This window comes from Budorcas taxicolor, chromosome 2 (genome assembly GCF_023091745.1).
Source record: "Budorcas taxicolor isolate Tak-1 chromosome 2, Takin1.1, whole genome shotgun sequence".
Taxonomy (NCBI): Eukaryota; Metazoa; Chordata; class Mammalia; order Artiodactyla; family Bovidae; genus Budorcas; species Budorcas taxicolor.
In genome coordinates, this window is record NC_068911.1 from 21036556 (window position 1) to 21056714 (window position 20159).

The 20159-nt window shown below is 44.5% G+C and overlaps 1 protein-coding gene across 1 annotated transcript in view; it reads right to left on the reverse strand.

The window, feature by feature from the left end:
* PRKCB (protein kinase C beta) overlaps positions 1-20159 on the reverse strand; it is a 381711-nt gene that overhangs the window by 46686 nt on the left and 314866 nt on the right. The window contains exon 10 of the mRNA XM_052659473.1: positions 15668-15841. Within this exon, the coding sequence (XP_052515433.1) occupies positions 15668-15841 (174 nt within the window). The remainder of the gene's footprint in view (positions 1-15667; positions 15842-20159) is intronic.

The following is a 20159-nucleotide window of genomic DNA, read 5'->3' on the forward strand; positions in this document are numbered from 1 at the left end:
ACACAGGAAGGACGTGAAATTTAAAAAAAAATCTTTTTGTTTATTTGGCTGTGCTGGTCTTTAGTTGTGGCATGCAAACTCTTAGAGGCAGCATGTGGGATCTAGTTCCTCAATCAGGGATCGAACCCAGGCCCCTCGAATTAAGAGCACAGAGTCTTAGCCTTTGGACCACCAGAAAAGTCTCTGAAATTAAAGAAAAAAAGAATAACACTGGGCTTGCCTGGTGATTCAGTAGCAAAGAATCCGTTTGCCAGTGCAGGAGTTACAAGTTCCATTCCTGATCCATGAAGATCCCACATGCTGCAGAGCAACTAAGCGCATGCGCCACAACTACCGCGCCTGTACTCTATCGCCCTGGAGCCGCAGCAAGAGAGGCCACCGCAACGAGAAGCTCGCACACCGCACCTAGAGAGCAGCCGCGACTCAGCGCAACTAGGGGAAAGCCCGTGCAGCAGTGAAGACCCAGCACAGTAAAAAATAATAATAATAATTAGGAAAAATTAGTAACGCTAAATTTACTCTCGTTTGTACTGGAAAATACAACCAGCACATCAACCTTGTGACTTAATGGCCATCATTTCAGAGAAAGCTAATTCTAATAAAGGGTGAAGACTACGAAGTGAATAATTGTATGACAGGTAATACGCAGCCGTGGGAGCCAGCCTCCATGAGGCGCCGCCTCCGGTGATTTTCACTGCCCGATGTTCACTTCCTGGTGTCGTCCCTTCCCTCTATGAATAGGACTGACTTCTGTAACCAACAGGATACTGTAAAAAATCCTGTGTGTGGCTTCCAGGACTGGTGATGTTGTGAAATACGTGTTTGGGTTTTATTTATATGTTGGCTGGGTTGCCAATTTAAAAGAGGCATTTGCTGTCAAAAGTCACGAAGGTATTGTCGGGGGCTGTTAGACCAGGAGCGGAGTTAGTAGAGAAGAAATGTGTAGGGCAAAGGGTCCCTATGAAATCAATACAGGATTTCAAGTCTCTCTCCATCACTTATTGGCTGTATAACTGCTGTTACTTAACCTCTCAAACCTCCAGCTTTTTCTCTGCCTGTAAAGTGGACATGATTCACCTGTCCTATAGAGTAGGTACATATATAAAGCATTCAAACATGAGGAGAAGGGGGTGACAGAGGTTGAGATGATCAGATGGCATCAGCAACTCAACGGAAATGAGACTGAACAAACTCCAGAAGATAGTGAAGGTCAGGGAAACCTGGCGTGCTGCAGTCTACGGGGTTGCCAAGAGTCAGACACGATTGAGCAACTGAACAACAATATGATGGTGGCCATACAGCAAAGGTTTAATCTACCATTAAAAAAAAATCTTCCTTACAGTGCACGGAACTTTGTCTTATACATAATAGTCATACGTGCTTTTGTCAAATGTATACTGAGCGTACAATAATTAGGATAACAACCATTCAATAAAGCTACCACCTTGCAAGCACTTGCTATGTGACAAAGCACTTTATATATTTTATCTCTCTAAAGAATTCAATGTGACAAGGACTACCATTTCTGGCAGGATTTGAAGCTGGGCAGGTTGGTTTCAGAGTCTACACTTGTAACCTCTTATTATACAGCTTCCTGTATAAGGTTCTCACCCAGACATTGCATGGATGTGTGGGTGTGTCCTCCCGTCTGGGAGCTCTCCGTCCAGGGGAGAATACAGAAATCCAGCCATGTGTCAAAAACGCTGGCAGACCACAAGGGAGGGGTATGGGTTAATCAATTATTTTTGAACTATTGTAGGACTTTCTCACCCCGACGCTACTTCACCCTCTCAACATCTCTAATGAGAGACAGAATTATCACTTCTGTTCTCAGTGTCCAAGGCATATGAGATTTGCAAAAAGGTCACTTACAAGTTAGTGGCAGAGTGGAGACAGCCAGAACTGCCGACACGCAGCCCCTGGTTCTTAGGAGGGTTTTTTGATAGAAAACAAGCCTAAAAATAGCATCTGTCTTTGCTGCACGTTGAAGAGAACCAAAACACTTGCTTTTAAAAATTATTTTTAAAACTAGCAGATGGCATTGGCCAGAGAGAGAGAAGTGAGTGAGGGAGAGATTTCAGGAGCTTGCTTTCTGCTTGGAAGAACTCAACTTGCCCCCCGCCCCCCAAACTCATTAGTTAGAATCCCAACATCAGGGAGAGAACTCCAGGGTGGATAATGCCATGTTCTGTGGTCTGTTTCTACCTCGAACTGTATGTGGGGCCCCCCTGAGATCTGTCGTCTCTAAACTGTATCGAGTGTGGTGTTGGCACACCGGTGCTTCAGCTATTAAACGTTACGGCTGGCATCTTGCTGTCCTTTCATTTTCCGAGCAAATACTTAATGATGCCCACTCTACGCCAGGCTCTCCTACTGCCAGAAATGCTGCTGTGAATGATCTGCGGTGCCCGACAGTAAGGATTCCCCAGGCAAGTGGGGAGACCAGATAAACTTCCAAATGGCAACGTTTCCTAAAATGGGGAGGGAGATAATTTTAGGTGGGCTATGGATGCATATGGTTTTACCTTTATAGTTCTGTGTTTATTTTGATGCGTACTGTGAAAAAATATCACTAGCACTTGAAGCCCCTGATTTTACAGCTCCTGATTTGAAGAGCCGACTCACTGGAAAAGACCCTGATGCTGGGAAAGGCTGAGGGCAGAAGGAGAAGGGGGCAACAGAGGATGAGATGGCTGGATGGCTTCCCTGACTCAATGGACATGAGTTTGAGCAAGCTCCAGGAGATGGTGAAGGACAGGGAGGCCTGGGCTGTGCAGTCTACAGGGTCACAAGAAGTCAGACGTGACTGAGGAACTGAACAACACTTCTGGCAAGGGAGAGTAGAATGCACGGAGTTACAAAAGAGCAGATTCAAGCAAGGCAGGGTGGGCCATCCACCCAAACTTCAGTCTTCTCACTTTAAGATCTTTACCGAGCATACCATCTAACTCATTTACTAACATTTACTTATTTTAAAATATTTTTTCATTAACTCACCTTTTTTTTTCCACTTAAACACAGTTACTTAAAAATTTTAAAACTTCATATCAGATTCACAAATGGAGAGTCACTGTTTCCTCTGTAAAAAAAAAAAATAAATGCCTACCTGGACTCTGTTGACTCTACACTATAACCAGTCTGCTTTTGGTACATCAATCCCTTAAATACCTTATTTTAGAAACAAACGTCCCTGTACCACCAAGTTCATCTCCCACTCCAGAGCAAGGAAGATTAGTTTTGGAATTTAGGAAAGCACTGCCAAGGGCAACCTAGAGCCCATCTTGAGCAGGGAAGTGAACTTTTTAGAACTTTAACTGAGCATTTATTTTTGTAAGTCACAGTATCAGGAGTTAAAGGAACAAAATTGATAAGATGCAAGTCTTGCCTGCAGAGAATTCAGAATCTCAGTTAAGACAAATACATGACTAACTCAAGCCATCGTCTAAAGTAAGATGTGTTCAGAGAAACTTCACGACAGGTAGAGAGAGCGAGCTCTGGGGACTTCAGCTCATGAAATGGCCTTCAACCAACACCTCCAATTCTAGCATAATTATTCCCGCACCCCATAGATAGTTTGCTCAGTTGTGTGATCCAATGGGCTGTAGCCCACCAGGCTCCTCTGTCTATGGAATCCTCCAGGCAAGAAAACCAGAATTGGTAGCCATTCCCCTCTTCAGGGGATCTGCCCAACTCAGGGATTGAACCTGGGTAACGTGCATTGCAGGTACATTCTTTACCATCTGAGCCACCTGGGAAGCCCATTCCCGACCCCCGACCCCCATATTGTCCTAAAATTTGACTTTGTTCTCCTACTGTTTCTATAAAATTATTCTAAGGTTTTAAAGATCGTTCTCCTAGTCACGTGCAGTGGATTTGGATCGGGACCTATCTGCTGGCCTCTCCTACGTGGACATTGGAAAGTAGGTATTGAGTCTGGACTCCAAGTCCAGCTACTTGCTCCTGTTACTTGCTCTGTTTTCCAAAGAGGACTTGTCACAGCTCAAAACATCAACTCTCATTGCTCTAGGCTGATGAATCTTGACTTCAGTTTCCACCCTCTCCCTTTCTCCTGAGCTCCAGTCGGCTCCAGCTGGCTATAGGACGTTTCTACGTGGGTGTTCCACCGTCAACTCCAATTAAAGGCTCTGAAAGGCAAGCTCACCATCTTTCCCCTCAAACTAGCCAGTCTGCTCAACTTTCAAAGTGTTCCTCCCTAATTGTCCTCGTTATTGTGGTGATTTTTCATTTACACTCTGCCCTTGTCCCTGAAGCGTGAAACAACTTCAGTTAATTTTAAATTTCCTTTCCCCATGACCTCTCATGTTCAATCAGTAAATAAATTAAATATCTGTCTGTCACTGCAGCGTGCAAAATGGTTGGATAGCATTTCTCAAATTTGGAGTGTGAGTATGAGGATAATGACGGGGGACTTCCCTGGTGGTCCAGTGATTAAGACTCCATGCTCCCAAGACAGGGGGCCTGGTGGGGAAACTAGATACCACATGCCATAACTAAGACCCAAGGCAGCCAAATAAAAAATAAAATAAAATAATGTCTGGACTGCATGTGCAGAGTTCACCAGGGGGGTCATGGAAAGGGCGGGGCATTTAAAGAGATAATCACTGTTCCTCTAAGTCAGCTGAAAGGAGGATGTGACATGATGCCCATGTAACTGCCAGGAGGACACCTGCCACTTTTAATAAGGTATCCCGGACAGAGAAAATCAGCAATGTGGGCAACTCTAAGCATGTACCCTCTCTAAGGTGAGTTGCAGTAAGTGTTAATCTATTTAATGATCTTTAGTGATTTGCCAAGCTGGTCAGTGAATCAATCCTGTCTGTAAACTGTTCTCTTACTGTAGAGATCCATCTGTTTCTCTCAAGAAGCTGTGCAGTTAAGGGCTCTTGCTGTGGCATGGGCTTGTGTTGAGTGCAAGTCCTAGATATCCTGCTTACTCTGAGATCTTGCATTAGTTACTTAAACTTCCTCTGCCTCCTTGAAGGGACAGGAACAGCTTCTCCTCCAAAGGGAGTCTGCAAAGATTTAACAGATGATGCACACAGAGTCCACGCAAACTGGTGGAGCCTCATTCATATGAGGGTGTGACACCTTATTTCCTCTCTATTCTGTAGCCTAAGAATCACTATCAGAATCATGCAATCTGATGCTCCTCTAACTGCATTTTCAGCTTTCTAAGCTTTGCACTTCCACATAGAAAACAAAGTTCTTAAGTTCAGTTCAGTCTCTCAGTTGTGTCTGACTCTTTGCAACCCCATGGACTGGGGCTAGGGCCATCTCTCTTCTTCCTTGGAATTCTATGGACCTTTGATTACTGAATGAATACACAAAGGTCACCATAAAGAGGGTAGAGAGAAGCAGGCTGTGTCCATTCCTACCCACCCCAGCTCTGTATGCCTGGGTTGCATTCCTGGGTCCTTTCTTGCACTCAAGATTCTTGGATGGCTTTAGTTGCCTAAGGCCCAGACACCTATCTCTCCAGCTTCCTCTCCTTGGAGACGCTGAATACCCTATTTGTACTGTTAGCAGCAGGCTATGTCCTGCTCCAACCCAATCGATCTCCTTGGACTCAAGATGCTGTCTCCCACCTGACAAGAGCACCAATTATTCCTTCCCTGTAGACACAACTCCTCTTAAAGTTTCCTACTGAACTAGCAGTCAATTACTAGGTGATTGGACTAGGAATAAAACAACTGACCTATGCTGAACCAATCAGATTCTCTTTCCTGAGTATGAATTGGAATGTGGGAATTTGGTGGACAGGCAAACAGGGGCTAGGGAAGCCATGTTACCATGAGCAGGATGAAACAAAGAAAGCACGGAGAAAGAAACAGAGATTAAGTCTAAAAAGCCTTGAAGTTCTGGATCTTCGTGACGCTCAGGTATTGCCTTTTGGTCGTTTCTTTCTAATATTTTCTTTGAAATATTTGAAAGAAGGGTATTCTATTTCTTGCAACTCAACCATAGAGACTACTGCCAAGAGCTTCCTACAGCAACACCCTTACATTTAACCATATCCTTGGATACTGCTGCCCACCCAAACTTGACCCTGAATTACAAGGACCCCTTAGACACTCTCCGTGCTCAGTGGACATGTCATCAGGAGCCAGCTCTACAAGCGGAATCATTCTCATCCCCTTCCGTGTCCCTTTTTGCATTCTGGGTTGACGTCCCTCCCAACATGCCTTGCAACTGAGTTCTTGCTGGGCCACAACAGCAAATTTGGGGAGGAAGTAACTTCTGTCCTTCAATGACTCATGAAATCTAATTCTATTTAAAAAAAAAAAAGAAGTGCATATGTTCAATTGAAAAGAAAACATTTAAAATAGATGTTTTGCTAAGGAGACTCAACTGCCTGTGCCCACTGGCAGTTGGGAAATTGCATGAATGTGCCGGGCTGACAACTGTCCCTGGGAAACACTGCAAAAAGGCTGGAGGAAATGCAATCCTTTTGTGCCCAGGCAGCCAGGTGCCCCTACAGCACAGCTCAAAGGGGTAGCCTCATTTATTATCTGTTCTGCATTTTGTATACCACCTCTTTTAATCTTCACTTCTTATGTCACTTTAAAGACAATGAAATCAATATTCAGATCTGTTAAGTGAATTCCTGGAAGTCACACAGCCAGGAATCTCAGACCTAGATTTATTTGACTGAGAAGCTCCTACTTATCCCTTTGTACTTCTAGAAAAATTGGCCTAAACCCCATTCTCCTAAGACCAGTTCCTCTAATGAGCAAATCGCTAAAAATTCAACCCCCTTCTGATGGCTTCTGCATCTGTGTATTGATGCAGAAGCTGAAGCTCCAATACTGTGGCCACCTGACCCAAAGAGCCGACTCATTGGAAAAGACCCTGGTACTGGGAAAGACTGAAGGCAGGAGAAGAGGAAGACAGAGGATGAGATGGTAGGATGGCATCGCTAACTCAATGGACAAGAGTTTGAGCAAGCTCCAGGAGATAGAGAAGGACGGGGAAGCCTGGCATGCTATAATCCACTGGATTGCAAAGATTTGGACATGGCTTAGCGATTGAACAACAATTTCAGTATTAACTTTTGCCACCTTGTGGTACATTCAACACTTTTAAGGTATTTTATCACAGACTCCTGAAATAATATAAATTCAAAATGAAGACAATTACCCACAGGCTCCTCCCTAAATCAAATTAATGTTTTGATTTGTCTATATCTCTGATTCTTTTCCATGTGCAAATCCAATTTTAACACATTTAGAACAATCTCTTAAATAGAATTTGATATCTTACATCTTCTGTTAAATTGAGCCATGCATATTTTTCAAGGATTTAAAAAATCCAGTTGTCTAAGAATACTTCTGATGTAACTTTGCTTTTCTAAACAAGTTTTTTGAAATTAAATTTGCATCATTTTAAGGATGACAAAAGCTGTTTCATACATTGGTGGGGAGTCTTTTTCCCTTTTATCTATTCTGACCACCATCAAGATTCTTTTTCTTTTATTAAGAATCTTTTATCTTTCAAATTCTAAGTCTGTAGCAAGAAAAACATATCAAGTGTGCAGCATGCTACACTAGATCTGTCATTTTTTTTTTAAAGGTAGCTGATTCATAAAGGAATTCTGGGTCACAAGATACAAAATGACACTCCACTCGGGCTACACTGGCCTGGTCGCTGCTCCTCAAACACGCCAAGCATGTCCCTGCCTGGGGCGTTTACACTCATTCTTCCTGCTGTCTAGAACACTTTGCCCTGAGATAGCCACATCCCTCGCTCCCTCATTTGCTCTGGTCTCTGCTCAAATGTCATCCTTATCAGAAACACCGCCCCGATTATCCAATCAAAAATAGCATCTCTGTCTTCATCCATCATCTCTTGCCCCCTTATTTTTTGTTATTATTGTTTATTATCTGTCTCCCCCACTCGAATGTAAATTCCAAAGGAATGGGAGACTTTTATCTCTTCTGTTCATGGATGCATTCTCCCAGTGGTGCAGCTGGGTCCTGACACATTTATGTCATAAATAAATACTTGTTGACAGAATCAATAAGCATTAGTACCGTCTGCAGACTGGCAGTAATGATCTGACTTCCAGGGCTGCTGGCTTTAGGGATATTGTCTACTCCAGCTCAGGCTCCACCTCCAGAGCACCAGTCTGGGGTCAGGGGAGATGTAGTTCCAGAAGGTGACGACGACCACCTTCCTGGGCTTTCCTGCTCACCTGAGCTGGGCTGATACTGCTCTGTTTCACCTATATGCACGGCTCCCTAAATCTGAAAATCACTCCGACCATAAAGTCTTTCCAATCATCATAAAATCCTTCTGAGACAAGTGGGTGATGCTTTCCTAGTGAAATGAACACCTGAAGGGGCATTAGGTCACCTGCCACTCACCGACAGTGTCAAAAATCAAAGTCAAAGTGTTAGTCACTCAATTGTGTTCGCCTCTCTGTGACCCCATGGATGGAAGCCCGCCAGGCTCCTCTGTCTGTGGAAGAATACTGGAGTGGGTTGCATTCCCTTCTCCAGGGGATCGTCCCGACCCAGGGATCAAATCCAGGTCTTCTGCACTGCAGGCAGATTCTTTACCATCTGAGCCACCACGGAAACTGTCACTTACAGTGTAAGCTGAGCCATTGCAAATTCCTGAGGGTTGGCTTCCTTTGAGGACGCGTGAACAGTAGTATGTGCTTTTGGTGTCTTTGTTAAAAGCAGGCATGATCATGACAGTGAAGATAATTTATAAGCTAGAAAAAGGAATCTGGACGTAAGATGGAAGCAAGCTAGCAAGGCTGCAAGGTTGAGGGTTCTAGAGTCCTACAGAGCAAATCCCAGCCCCCTGTCCCCTTTTCACAGATGAGGGCACTGTGAATGGCAACTGGGAATTGCCATTCCCCCACTCCCACATGGCATTGCTCAAGTTACTTCTCAGAATACCAGCGCCCTTATCTCTACACTGGGGGCAGTTCCAGGGCTCACCCAGGGTGGTGTCAGGAGGATAAAATGAGAGGTTATCTGCAGAGTGTTGAGTACAGGGTATGACACTCACCGAACACTAATGCCAGCTGCCGCTTTTTATTGTTTTTGTCTGTTAAGGCCATTTTGGTAGCAACTCAACATAATCTATTAGAAAAAACTTGGGTTCTGGGTTCAGCAGTGCTGTGTCGAGGGCAAACTACCCTCCATGTCCCAGATCCTCAATCCTTTCATCTCCAAGGTGGGATGTCAGATAAATCCTTCCACCACAAGATTCTTTGTGAGGCTGGAATGAAGCAGAGTAGTCACTGGTCCACACGATGGCAGATGATCGGATGGAGAGTCAGGTTCAGTCCAGGGAGGGAGAGGGGTGGAAAGTGGAGGGATGCAGTAGGGGTGATATTTTATGGAGCAGGTGAGGGATGTGGTCGGGGCCCCGCTAAAGCTCAGAGACAGGCTGGCTGCCGGCAGTTCCGCCCCAGGTGAGTCAGATGAAATGGGAATCGGGGAACATGCACTCAGAAGACCTCACCCTGTAGTGATGAAGTGTAAAGCCCCTTGGAGCCTGGCTGTCTGGCTTCCACTGCTGGCCCTGAAATGTACGAGCTATTACGTATGGCTTTAGTGCCCTCATCTGTGAAATGGGGATGATGCTGGGACCCATCCAGGGGTCATCATCCATGTGGCTTAAGATGGCTGGACCTGTGTCTCACATATTGTAGGCATTATTCTTGTCGTTTAGTCTCTAGGTCATGTCCAACATTTCTGCAACACCATAGACTGTAGCCTGCCAAGCTCCTCTGCCCAGGGGATTTCCAAAGCAAGAATATTGGAGTGGGTTGCCATTTCCTTCTCCAGGGGATCTTCCCAGACCAGGGATCAAACCCGAGTCTCCTGCTTGGCAGGCAGATTTTTTATTTTTTTAAACCACTGAGTGACCAGGAAGCCCTACTGCATTATCAAATCTCTGAAATAACTTCTGTGCAGAGTACATCATGAGAAACACTGGGCTGGAAGAAGCACAAGCTGGAATCAAGATTGCCAGGAGAAATATCAATAACCTCAGATATGCAGACGACACCATCCTTATGGCAGAAAGTGAAGAGGAATTAAAAAGCCTCTTGATGAAAGTGAAAGAGGAGAGTGAAAAAGTTGGCTTAAAGCTCAACATTCAGAAAACAAAGATCATGGCATCTGGTCCCATCACTTCATGGGAAATAGTAGAAACAGTGTCAGACTTTATTTTGGGGGGATCCAAAATCACTGCAGATGATGATTGCAGCCATGAAATTAAAAGACGCTTACTCCTTGGAAGGAAAGTTATGACCAACCTAGATAGCATATTAAAGAGCAGAGACATTACTTTGCCAACAAAGATCCATCTAGTTAAGGCTATGGTTTTTCCTGTGGTCATGTATGGATATGAGAGTTGGACTGTGAAGAAAGCTGAGCACCAAAGAATTGATGCTTTTGAACTGTGGTGTTGGAGAAGACTCTTGAGAGTCCCTTGGACTGCAAGGAGATCCAACCAGTCCATCCTAAAGGAGATCAGTCCTGGGTGTTCACTGGAAGGACTGGTGCTGAAGCTGAAACTCCAGTACTTTAGCCACCTCATGCAAAGAGTTGACTCATTGGAAAAGACTCTGGGAGGGTTTGGGGGCAGGAGGAAAAGAAGTCGACAGAGGATGAGATGGCTGGATGGCATAGCCGACTCGATGGACGTAGGTTTGGGTGAACTCCGGGAGTTGGTGATGGACAGGGAGGCCTGGCGTGCTGCGATTCACAACTGAGGGACTGAACTGAACTGAAACTTAAAATACAAGTGCTTAGACAAAGGAAAAAGTAAAGAAAAGCATTTCAGTGGGGGCCTTTCACTCAATAAGCATCTGCTGAGTGATGTGGTGTTGGATGTGAGATAGGAGAAGTCTTGGCTTTCCTCTCTGCTGACCCTGCTCAGCCCCCAAGGGCCTTCCACTCAGCTGGCAGGAAATGCATCTCCCTGACCCAGGCATAACTCTGCTACTTAAAGTTACAGTACTTCTGTTTGTTTATTTTGTTTTTTTAAATTCTGGCCACCACACAAGGCATGTGAGAAGTTACATTTTTTTTTTCCTGCAAATACAGATGGGGTAACGATTTCATCTGATCCTCACCAACCAGAAAGCAACCAGTTCCATCCCCAGCCTTGCTGGATGGGGCCAGTCTTCAAGAGGAGGCCTTTCTCCCCACACAAGACTCCAATCCACTCAATTCTCTTCCCTGTTAATCGCTCTTCCCTGGCAGGTGACGGCTCGTGGAGGGGACCGAGGATGTTGCACCGTTTCCATGCATGCCCAGGCCCTACTCCTCAGTTCCAGAAAGCATACTGAAATTCAAGACTCAACGTTAAAAGAAGAGCCTCAAATCCACTCTATCATGTTTAAAACAGTAAATTACAAATGAAGATACTTTACTTATGAGTATTAGTCACCAACGACCAATTTCCCCCAATCTCAACACATCCAACTGAAATTGAAAACTGCTGCTCCAAGATAGCCCAGACTCTTCCTTGAGAACAAGGTCTCCTCCTTAGTCTATTTACCACTGAAACTGTCCTTCATCTGGTGATCTCCACAAGTCAATTTAGGAACTGCCAATAAAAGAGAAGATGTGGGAATGAGGGAGTCTACAGGTCTAAGGGTCTAGTCGTGACTTGAATACCTCCAGGCTTTAACTCCCCAAGGTAACATTAGAGATTTGGACTTGTAAGATGTATGCCCCTCTCCTTCTCTGCCAAGTCTCATGTGATGTGAATTGTTGCTCACTTAACATTTTTCTTTACAAAGACTCTCTTACGCAAACTTGAGTCACCTTTGGGGCATAACAGTGAACCAATTCATGAAAACTGTCAAGTAACAGAAAAGTCTCATCTATCTATCCTGATTTCTAGATGAACTGTATCACCAGGGGACAAAGAAACAGGTGAGAGAAGTCTCTCTTTATAAAAGCATCCAACTAATAAAGAAAAAGAAATGATAGAACTAGGAAATCACCACCTCACAGTCCTTTATGAATTCATGGACCCAGACACAGAGCACCTCTGGTTGCCAACATACAAAAAGAGAGGCAACTGGACATTATGTGCCTTTGGATTAAAAAAAAAAAAAAAAAAAAAAAAAAACCAGCCACCTGGTCTTACCAAAGGGATCAAACTTGAGTCTGGTCAAACCTCTAGGTTCAGATACCAATTTTCAAAAAACAGGGGACAGAGGAAACAGATAAGGAGGCCCTCAGACAGCAATCAGAAAAATTCAGACTGTGAAAATGTTATGGGTCAGACAGCCCAGGCTCTTTAGCAAGTAAAAAAGAGGATGGAAGGAATGGAGAAGGAAATCATTATATTAACGACACATTAAATTTCTACAAAGTGGAAAGAGTAAACTATCTTATCAAGGGATGATAAAACTTAAGTGGTAAAACTGTAGAGACAGGCAAAGAAGTCAAGCTACCATTTGAGGGGAGATGGCGATTAGGACACAGAGAAACCTCTGGACTGGCTGCCAAAGTTCTTTCTTGACCTGGATGGTGGTATAAGGAGCTTACCTCTGTAAAAACTCATTATTAAAACACTCATTGTGTGTAGTTTCTTTATATTTGTCTTATAATATCTCAAAATTTAAAAATTAAAAGACTTTATAGTGCTGTTTAAATGAAAGAAATCTGTAAAAAATATATAAAATAAAAGCAAAACAATGACTTAGAAACTGCTATTTAGGGATTTCCCTGGTGGTCCTGTGGCTATGACTCCATCCTTCCAAAGCAGGGAGTCCAGGTTCGATCCCTGGTCAGGGAACTAGATCCCACATTCCGTAACTAAGAGTTCCACGCTGCAACTAAAGATCCCGCATGCCACAGTAAAGACCCAGCACAGCCTAAATAAATACTTTAAAAGGAAACTGTATACCTATGGCTGATTCATGTTGATGTATGGCAGAAACGAACACAATATTGTAAAGTAATTATTCCCCAGTTTAAAGTAAGTAAGTAAAAGAAAGTGCTATTTGTCAAAGCTCAGAACCTGCAGCCTGGTCCTCTCTCTCTCTGTTAAAAAGGCAAATGTTAGAAAGATGTTAATGGCCATGCTAGCACCAAATAGTCGGAGAAGGCGATGGCACCCCATTCCAGTACTCTTGCCTGGAAAATCCCATAGATGGAGGAGCCTGGAAGGCTGCAGTCCATGGGGTCACTGAGGGTCGGACACGACTGAGTGACTTCCCTTTCACTTTTCAGTTTCCTGCATTGGAGAAGGAAATGGCAACCCACTCCAGTGTTCTTGCCTGGAGAATCCCAGGGACAGGGGAGCCTGGTGGGCTGCCGCTTATGGGGTCACACAGAGTCGGACATGACTGAAATGACTTAGCAGCAGCAGCAGCACCACATAGAAACATCCTCCTCAAGGTACTCAGAAGAATGTACAGTGAACTAAAAAGAACACAATTTAAAGTCCATGCAGCATCCAAAATCACCCTTCAAACTGCCCAGCACCATACTGCATGGTGGTACATGCTCCACACGCTGGCAAACATGACTTCAGCTCTCTGCCGGCAGCAGAGTGAAAATCTTCTCATAGCCCATTGTCACCAGCAGACCCCGATAAGAGGCTGGTGGGTCAAAGCTTCCGAAAGAAATACCACACACATGCTCCTAGAATGTTCCCTCTCTCTTGACCTGTGGCAGGGAGACTGGGATTCGGGGCAAGGGCCCCAGCAGAAAAACCATCCCTTCACCCAAAATGCAGGGAACAACCTGGGGACTCTTTGACTTCTCCAGACTCTGCTATCACAGCAGCGTTCCATTGTTTGCTAGTATCCCCATGTCTGTCACCTTTGCTTTAAGAGGAGAAAACAGGACCTAGCTTCTCAAAAAGAGGACCTAGCTTCCTCAGCTCTATAAGTCAGTACCAGTCCAGGCCAAGGCCAATGTTAAATGTCTGTGAAGTGGATAACCAACATTTATGAGTGTCTGGGGGCTTCCCAGGTGGTGCAATAGTAAATAATCTGCCTGCCAATGTAGGAGACATGGTTTGATCACTAGGTCAGGAAGATCCCCTGGAGTGGGAGATAGCAACTCACTCCAGTAGTCTTGCCTGGGAAATCCCATGACGAGGGGAGCCTGGCGGGCTACAGTCCATGGGGTCACAAAAGAGTTGGACATGACTGAGCAATTGAGCTGAATACAAGAGTGTTTACCAGGTAACAAGCACCGTGTTAAGCACGTCTCATGTGTAATCTCAGTTCCTCCTCATAGCAACTTTGGATGCAGCTACTATTATCCCTTTACATATGAAGAGACTGAGGCCCAGCAAAGTTGCATAATTTTCTCAAGGCCACTCAGCCAGAAAATGACAAAGCTGAGATGTGAACCCAGGTCCCTCTGACCCCAATATGTATCAAGAAACTCTCACAACAAGGAAGGAGCCAGGTTCTGACTCTGCCCCTCTCACCACAGGTAGTTCTACAACTAGTGTACAGCCTGCCCTGAGAAAACCCATCCCAAACCCAGTTCCAGGTCTTTCTAGGCTGGCGGGGGACTCAGTAGAACTTAGCGGAGCACAGGACTTGGGGATGCTGGAGGAGAAAAGAAACTTTAAAGCACACACAACTTACAATAGCATCCCATAGCGCATAGGAGTTGGATTCTAAAATCAGAATGGAGGGTGCAGACTGGAGCAAGTCAAAATAATCTTGAACGTGCCCTGAAAGCATCTTTAAGACTCTAGGCCTTTGCCCTGCAAAGCTTCCAAAGCAAGAAGTAACTCTCATCTCTTTGCATTTTGGCTCTGCCCTGCCTTCCTTCCCCTACTCCCACCCCCTCCACACACACAGTGTCTGGTACCTGGGAAAGGCTCACAGATGAGGCAGATGGCTGAGAAAGCTAGGTCCTGTTTCTGAGAAGGTCGTGCTCTTAAAGCAAAGGAGACAGACAGGGGGAGAGTTACCAGTCTATGCAATGGGGGCTGTGACAGCAGAACCGGGTGAATGGGGCCCCAGACTGTGGTCTGACTGCCACAAGCACCTGCTTAGGGATGGGGAGCCAGGTCTAGTGTGCACAGGGGGAAGGAAAGAAGCTGCTCAAAGGATGCCTCTCTTTCTCACAGATGAAAGTAGAATCACAGTGGACAGCACATAGTACACAGACTTCCTCTTCTTCTTAGAAGCCGAGCTCTGAGCTCACCATCCCCTACCCAGGCTGTGCCCCCTGCCCCGGGAGTCCTATGAGGGCCATGCAATCTGCAGCATGGAATCACACATGTATTTGAAGGATCTGGAGGCCCAACCCTGACCCTGTAGGGGCACCCATGAGGACCTCTGCCCTCATCCCCATCTGTAACTGCTGCTAGAACATCTCAGACTGTGGTACTGAAAGTCCTGAGTCCCTGTCCCCAAGTCACCTCTTGCTGCCAGAGGAGGGCCCTGCTCAGTTGGTTATAAAACCAATTGCCTGAGTTTCTTTATCTTTGTTGAAACAGCATCTGCCTCAGGGGAGAGGGCTTCTCAGTGGCAACCTCAGAAAAATGCTCCGCGGCCGTCCCTGGGCCTGACAGCTTTCTGTCTCCAGGATGGGAAGGGCCCGGGTGCCTCTAGGGGGTGGCCATTGCTAGAACCACTCTGGCCAAAGCCTGGAAGCCTAGAGGTGGAGGGGTCCGGCCCCCAGGTAGTTACCATGGTCTGGAAGCAGGAATGCAGCTGGGTCAGGAAGGGCGGCTTCCCGGGCAGGGCCAGCACCCGCTTCTCCACCATTGTGCATTCCACGTCATCATCTTGGATGACCACATCCTTCTTCAGGATCTTCACGGCATACAGCTCATCTGTGCCTTTTCGCTCTGAGAGCATGACCTGCAAGACAGCGGGCATGTCAGTGTAATTGAAGGGGCCCCCAGTGAAGCCACTGGTGGCTAAGGGTCATTCAGATCCGTTCCAAGCTTCTTCCACACGCCCTCAGTGGATGCTGATATGATACATGAAGTTTCCCAGGGACCTTGAAACTTGAATGGCTGAACCCAATCGAAAAGAGGGTAGTTCCAAGACAGAGACAGACTCACCAACATAGAAAACAAATTTATGGTTTCCAAAGGGGAAAGCGGGGGTGGTGGGATAAATTAGGAGCTTGGGATTAACAGAGACACACTACTATATATAAAATCGGTAAATAACAGGGGGCTTCCCAGGTGGCTCCGTGGTAAAGAATTTGCCCATCAAGCAGGAGACTCGGGTTCGATTCCTGGGTCGGGACTATCTCCTGGAAAAGGAAATGGCAACCCACTCCAGTATTCTTGCCTGGGAAATCCCTTGGACAGATGAGCCTGGCAGGCTATAGTCCATGGGGTCACAAAAGAGTCAGACACAACTTAGCAACTCAACAACAAAACACCAAGGATCTACTGTACAGCACAGGGAGCTATATTCAGTATCTTTGTATTAATTATAACCTCTAATGGGAAAAGAATCTAAATAAAGGAATATAGATAATATAAACTGAATCACTCTGCTGTACATCTGAAACTAACACAACATTGTAAATTAACTAGCCTTCAATTTTTCAAAAGAAAACATTTAAAAATAGAAGACAGTTCCAAGAGTGATGAGCATGTATCAAGACATCCCTCTGGGATACGTATCAATGCCCAGTCAAACATAAACCCCGTGAGCGCAAATATCTTTGCCTGTTTTATTCGTTGGTGTATCCACCACGAGCCTGGAATAGTGCCTGGCACACAGCAGACGTTCAAGAAGTATTTGTTGAAGGAAGAAATGATTGAATTCCTGATAAAAACTGAATTGGGGGCAATGGTTCTCTTATTCTTTCAGTTATTTAATATTTACTAAGAGCCTGCTAAGCATGGAGAAACACCATTAGATGAGCAGGCACGTTTCCTGACACTGCATTCCAGGGAGGAAGGAGGACTTCGGACATTAATTACAGGGATGATTAATGTAATATTTTAACATCCCCTCCTGTGTCCTGGGGCTTCCTTCCACACAGCCATGGACACAATCAGAGCATGTTAATCAGCGTGGCTCGTGACACATCATTATTTTCACTGGTTGTGACTATGCCAGAGGGAAGAGTGACCCGCAGGTACCATTCTCAAGAAGCCTCTTAGAAGTATGGGGCAGGACCATGTTGTCCAAGACCTAACCTGGTCTGGGGGCTTCTGAGAAGGCTTCCTGGAAGAAGAGGCAATCAGATCCAAGTAACACACTGCACCCACTGGGTCAGATATTTTGCAGGCAATAATATCAATCACCACATTATTTTGAGTACCATGTGCCAGACAATGAGTGGTTCTCATTTATTATTTCTCATTCACTTTGCCTAAGACTCTGGGAAGTCAGTACCATTAAGAACTGCATTTCATAGAGGAGAGGCAACATAGGGGTGGCCGATTAAGAGGTACAGACTATTAGGTATAAAATAAGCTACAAGGATATACTACACAACACAGGAAATACTGCCAATATTTTATAGTAACTATAAATGGAGTTTAACCTTTGAAACTTGTGAATCATTACAATGTATGCCTGCAACTTATATAATATTGTGTATCAACTATGCTTCAATAATAAACAAACAAAAGTTTTAAATTAATGAATTAAAAAGAAAAGGGCTCTATCTCATAGGTGGCTCACAGAAAGTAAGTAACCTGTGACACCAAAAATTCAGTTAGGGACAGAGCCAGGATTTGAACCGAGTCTACCTGAACTAGAAGAAATGGAATAGCCATCATGGTCAACAGGAGTCTGAAATGCAGTACTTAGATGCAGTCTCAAAAATGACAGGATGATCTCTGTTTGTTTCCAAGGCAAGTCATTCAATATCACAGTAATCCAAGCCTATGCTCTGACCAATAATGCTGAAGAAGCTGAAGTTGAACGGTTCTATGAAGATCTATAAGGCCTTCCAGAACTAACACTCAAAAAATATGTCCTTTTCATTATAGGGGACTGGAATGCAAAAGTAGGAAGTCAAGAAATACCTGGAGTAGGAGGTAAATTTGGCCTTGGAGTACAGAATAAAGCAGGGCAAAGGCTAATAGAGTTTTGCCAAGGGAACGCACTGGTCATGGTAAACACCCTCTTCCAATAACACAAGAGAAGACTCTACACATGGTCATCACCAGATGGTCAATATGAAAATCAGATTGATTATATTCTTTGCACCCAAAGATGGAGAACCTCTATACAGTCAGCAAAAACAAGACTGGGAGCTGACTGTGGCTCAGAACATGAGCTCCTTATTGCCAAATTCAGACTTAAATTGAAGAAAGTAGGGAAAGCCACTAGACCATTCAGGTAAGACCTAAATCAAATCCCTTATGACTATACAGTGGAAGTGAGAAATAGATTTGAGTGATTAGATTGGATAGACAGAGTGCCTGAAGAACTATGGATGAAAGTTCATGACATTGTACAGGAGACAGGGATTAAGACCATCTCCAAGAAAAAGAAATGCAAAAAGGCAAAATAGTTGTCTGAGGAGGTCTTAAAAACAGCTGTGAAAAGGAGAGAAGTGAAAGGCAAAGGAGAAAAGGAAAGATACACCCATTTGAATTCAGAGTTCCAAAGAATAGCTAGGAGAGATAAGAAAGCCTTCCTCAGTGACCAGTGCAAAGAAATAGAGGAAAACAACAGAATGGGAAAGACTAGAGATCTCTTCAAGAAAATTAGAGATACCAAGGGGATATTTCATGCAAAGATGGGCACAATAAAGGACAGAAATGGTATGGACCTAACAGAAGCAAAAGATATTAAGAAGAGATGGCAAGAATACACAGAGGAACTATACAAAAAAGACCTTCATGACCCAGATAATCACGATGGTGTGATCACTCACCTAGAGCTAGACATCCTAGAATGTAAAGTCAAGTGGGCCTTAGAAAGCATCACTATGAACAAAGCTAGTGGAGGTGATGGAATTCCAGTGGAGCTATTTCAAATCCTGAAAGATGATGCTCTGAAAGTGCTGCACTCAATATGCGAGCGAATTTGGGAAACTCAGCAGCGGCCACAGGACTGGAAAAGGTCAGTTTTCATTCCAATCCCAAAGAAGGGCAATGTCAAAGAATGCTCAAACTACCGCACAACTGCACTCATCTCACATGCTAGCAAAGTAATGATCAAAATTCTCCAAGCCAGGCTTCAGCAATACATGAACCGTGAACTTCCAGATGTTCAAGCTGGATTTAGAAAAGGCAGAGGAACCAGAGATCAAATTGCCAATACCTGTTGGATCATAGAAAAAGCATGAGAGTTCCAGAAAAACATCTATTTCTGCTTTACTGGCTATGTCAAATCCTTTGGCTGTGTGGACCACAGCAAACTGAGGAAAATTCTTCAAGAGATGGGAATACCAGACCACCTGACCTGCCTCTTGAGAAATCTGTATGCAGATCAGGAAGCAGCAGTTAGAACTGGACATGGAACAACAGACTGGTTCCAAATCAGGAAAGGAGTAGGTCAAGGCTGTATATCGTCACCCTGCTTATTTAACTTATAAGCAGATCCTTCATGAGAAATGCTGGACTGGATGAAGCACAAGGTGGAATCAAGATTGCTGGGAGAAATATCAATAACCTCAGATATGGAGATGACACCACCCTTATGGCAGAAAGCGAAGAAAAACTAAAGAGCTTCTTGATGAAAGTGAAAGAGGAGAGTGAAAAAGTTGGCTTAAAGCTCAACATTCAGAAAACTAAGATCATGGCATCTGGTCCCATGACTTCATGGGAAATAGATGGGGAAATAGTGGAAACAGTGACAGACTTTATTTTGGGGGGCTCCAAAATCACTGCAGATGGTAACTGCAGCCATGAAATTAAGACACTTGCTCTTTGGAAGAAAAGTTATGACCAACCTAGACAACTTATGAAAAGCAGAGACATTACTTTGCCAACAAAGGTCTGTCTAGTCAAGTCTGTCTAGTCAAAGCTATGGTTTTTCCAGTGGTCATGTAAAGATGTGAGAATTGGACTATAAAGCTTAGTGCCAAAGAACTGATGCTTTTGAACTGTGGTGTTGGAAAAGACTCTTGAGAGTCCCTCGGACAGCAAGGAGATCCAACCAGTCTATCCTAATGGAAATCAGTCCTGAATATTCATTGGAAGGACTGATGCTGAGGCTGAAAATCCAATACTTTGTCCACCTGATGCAAAGA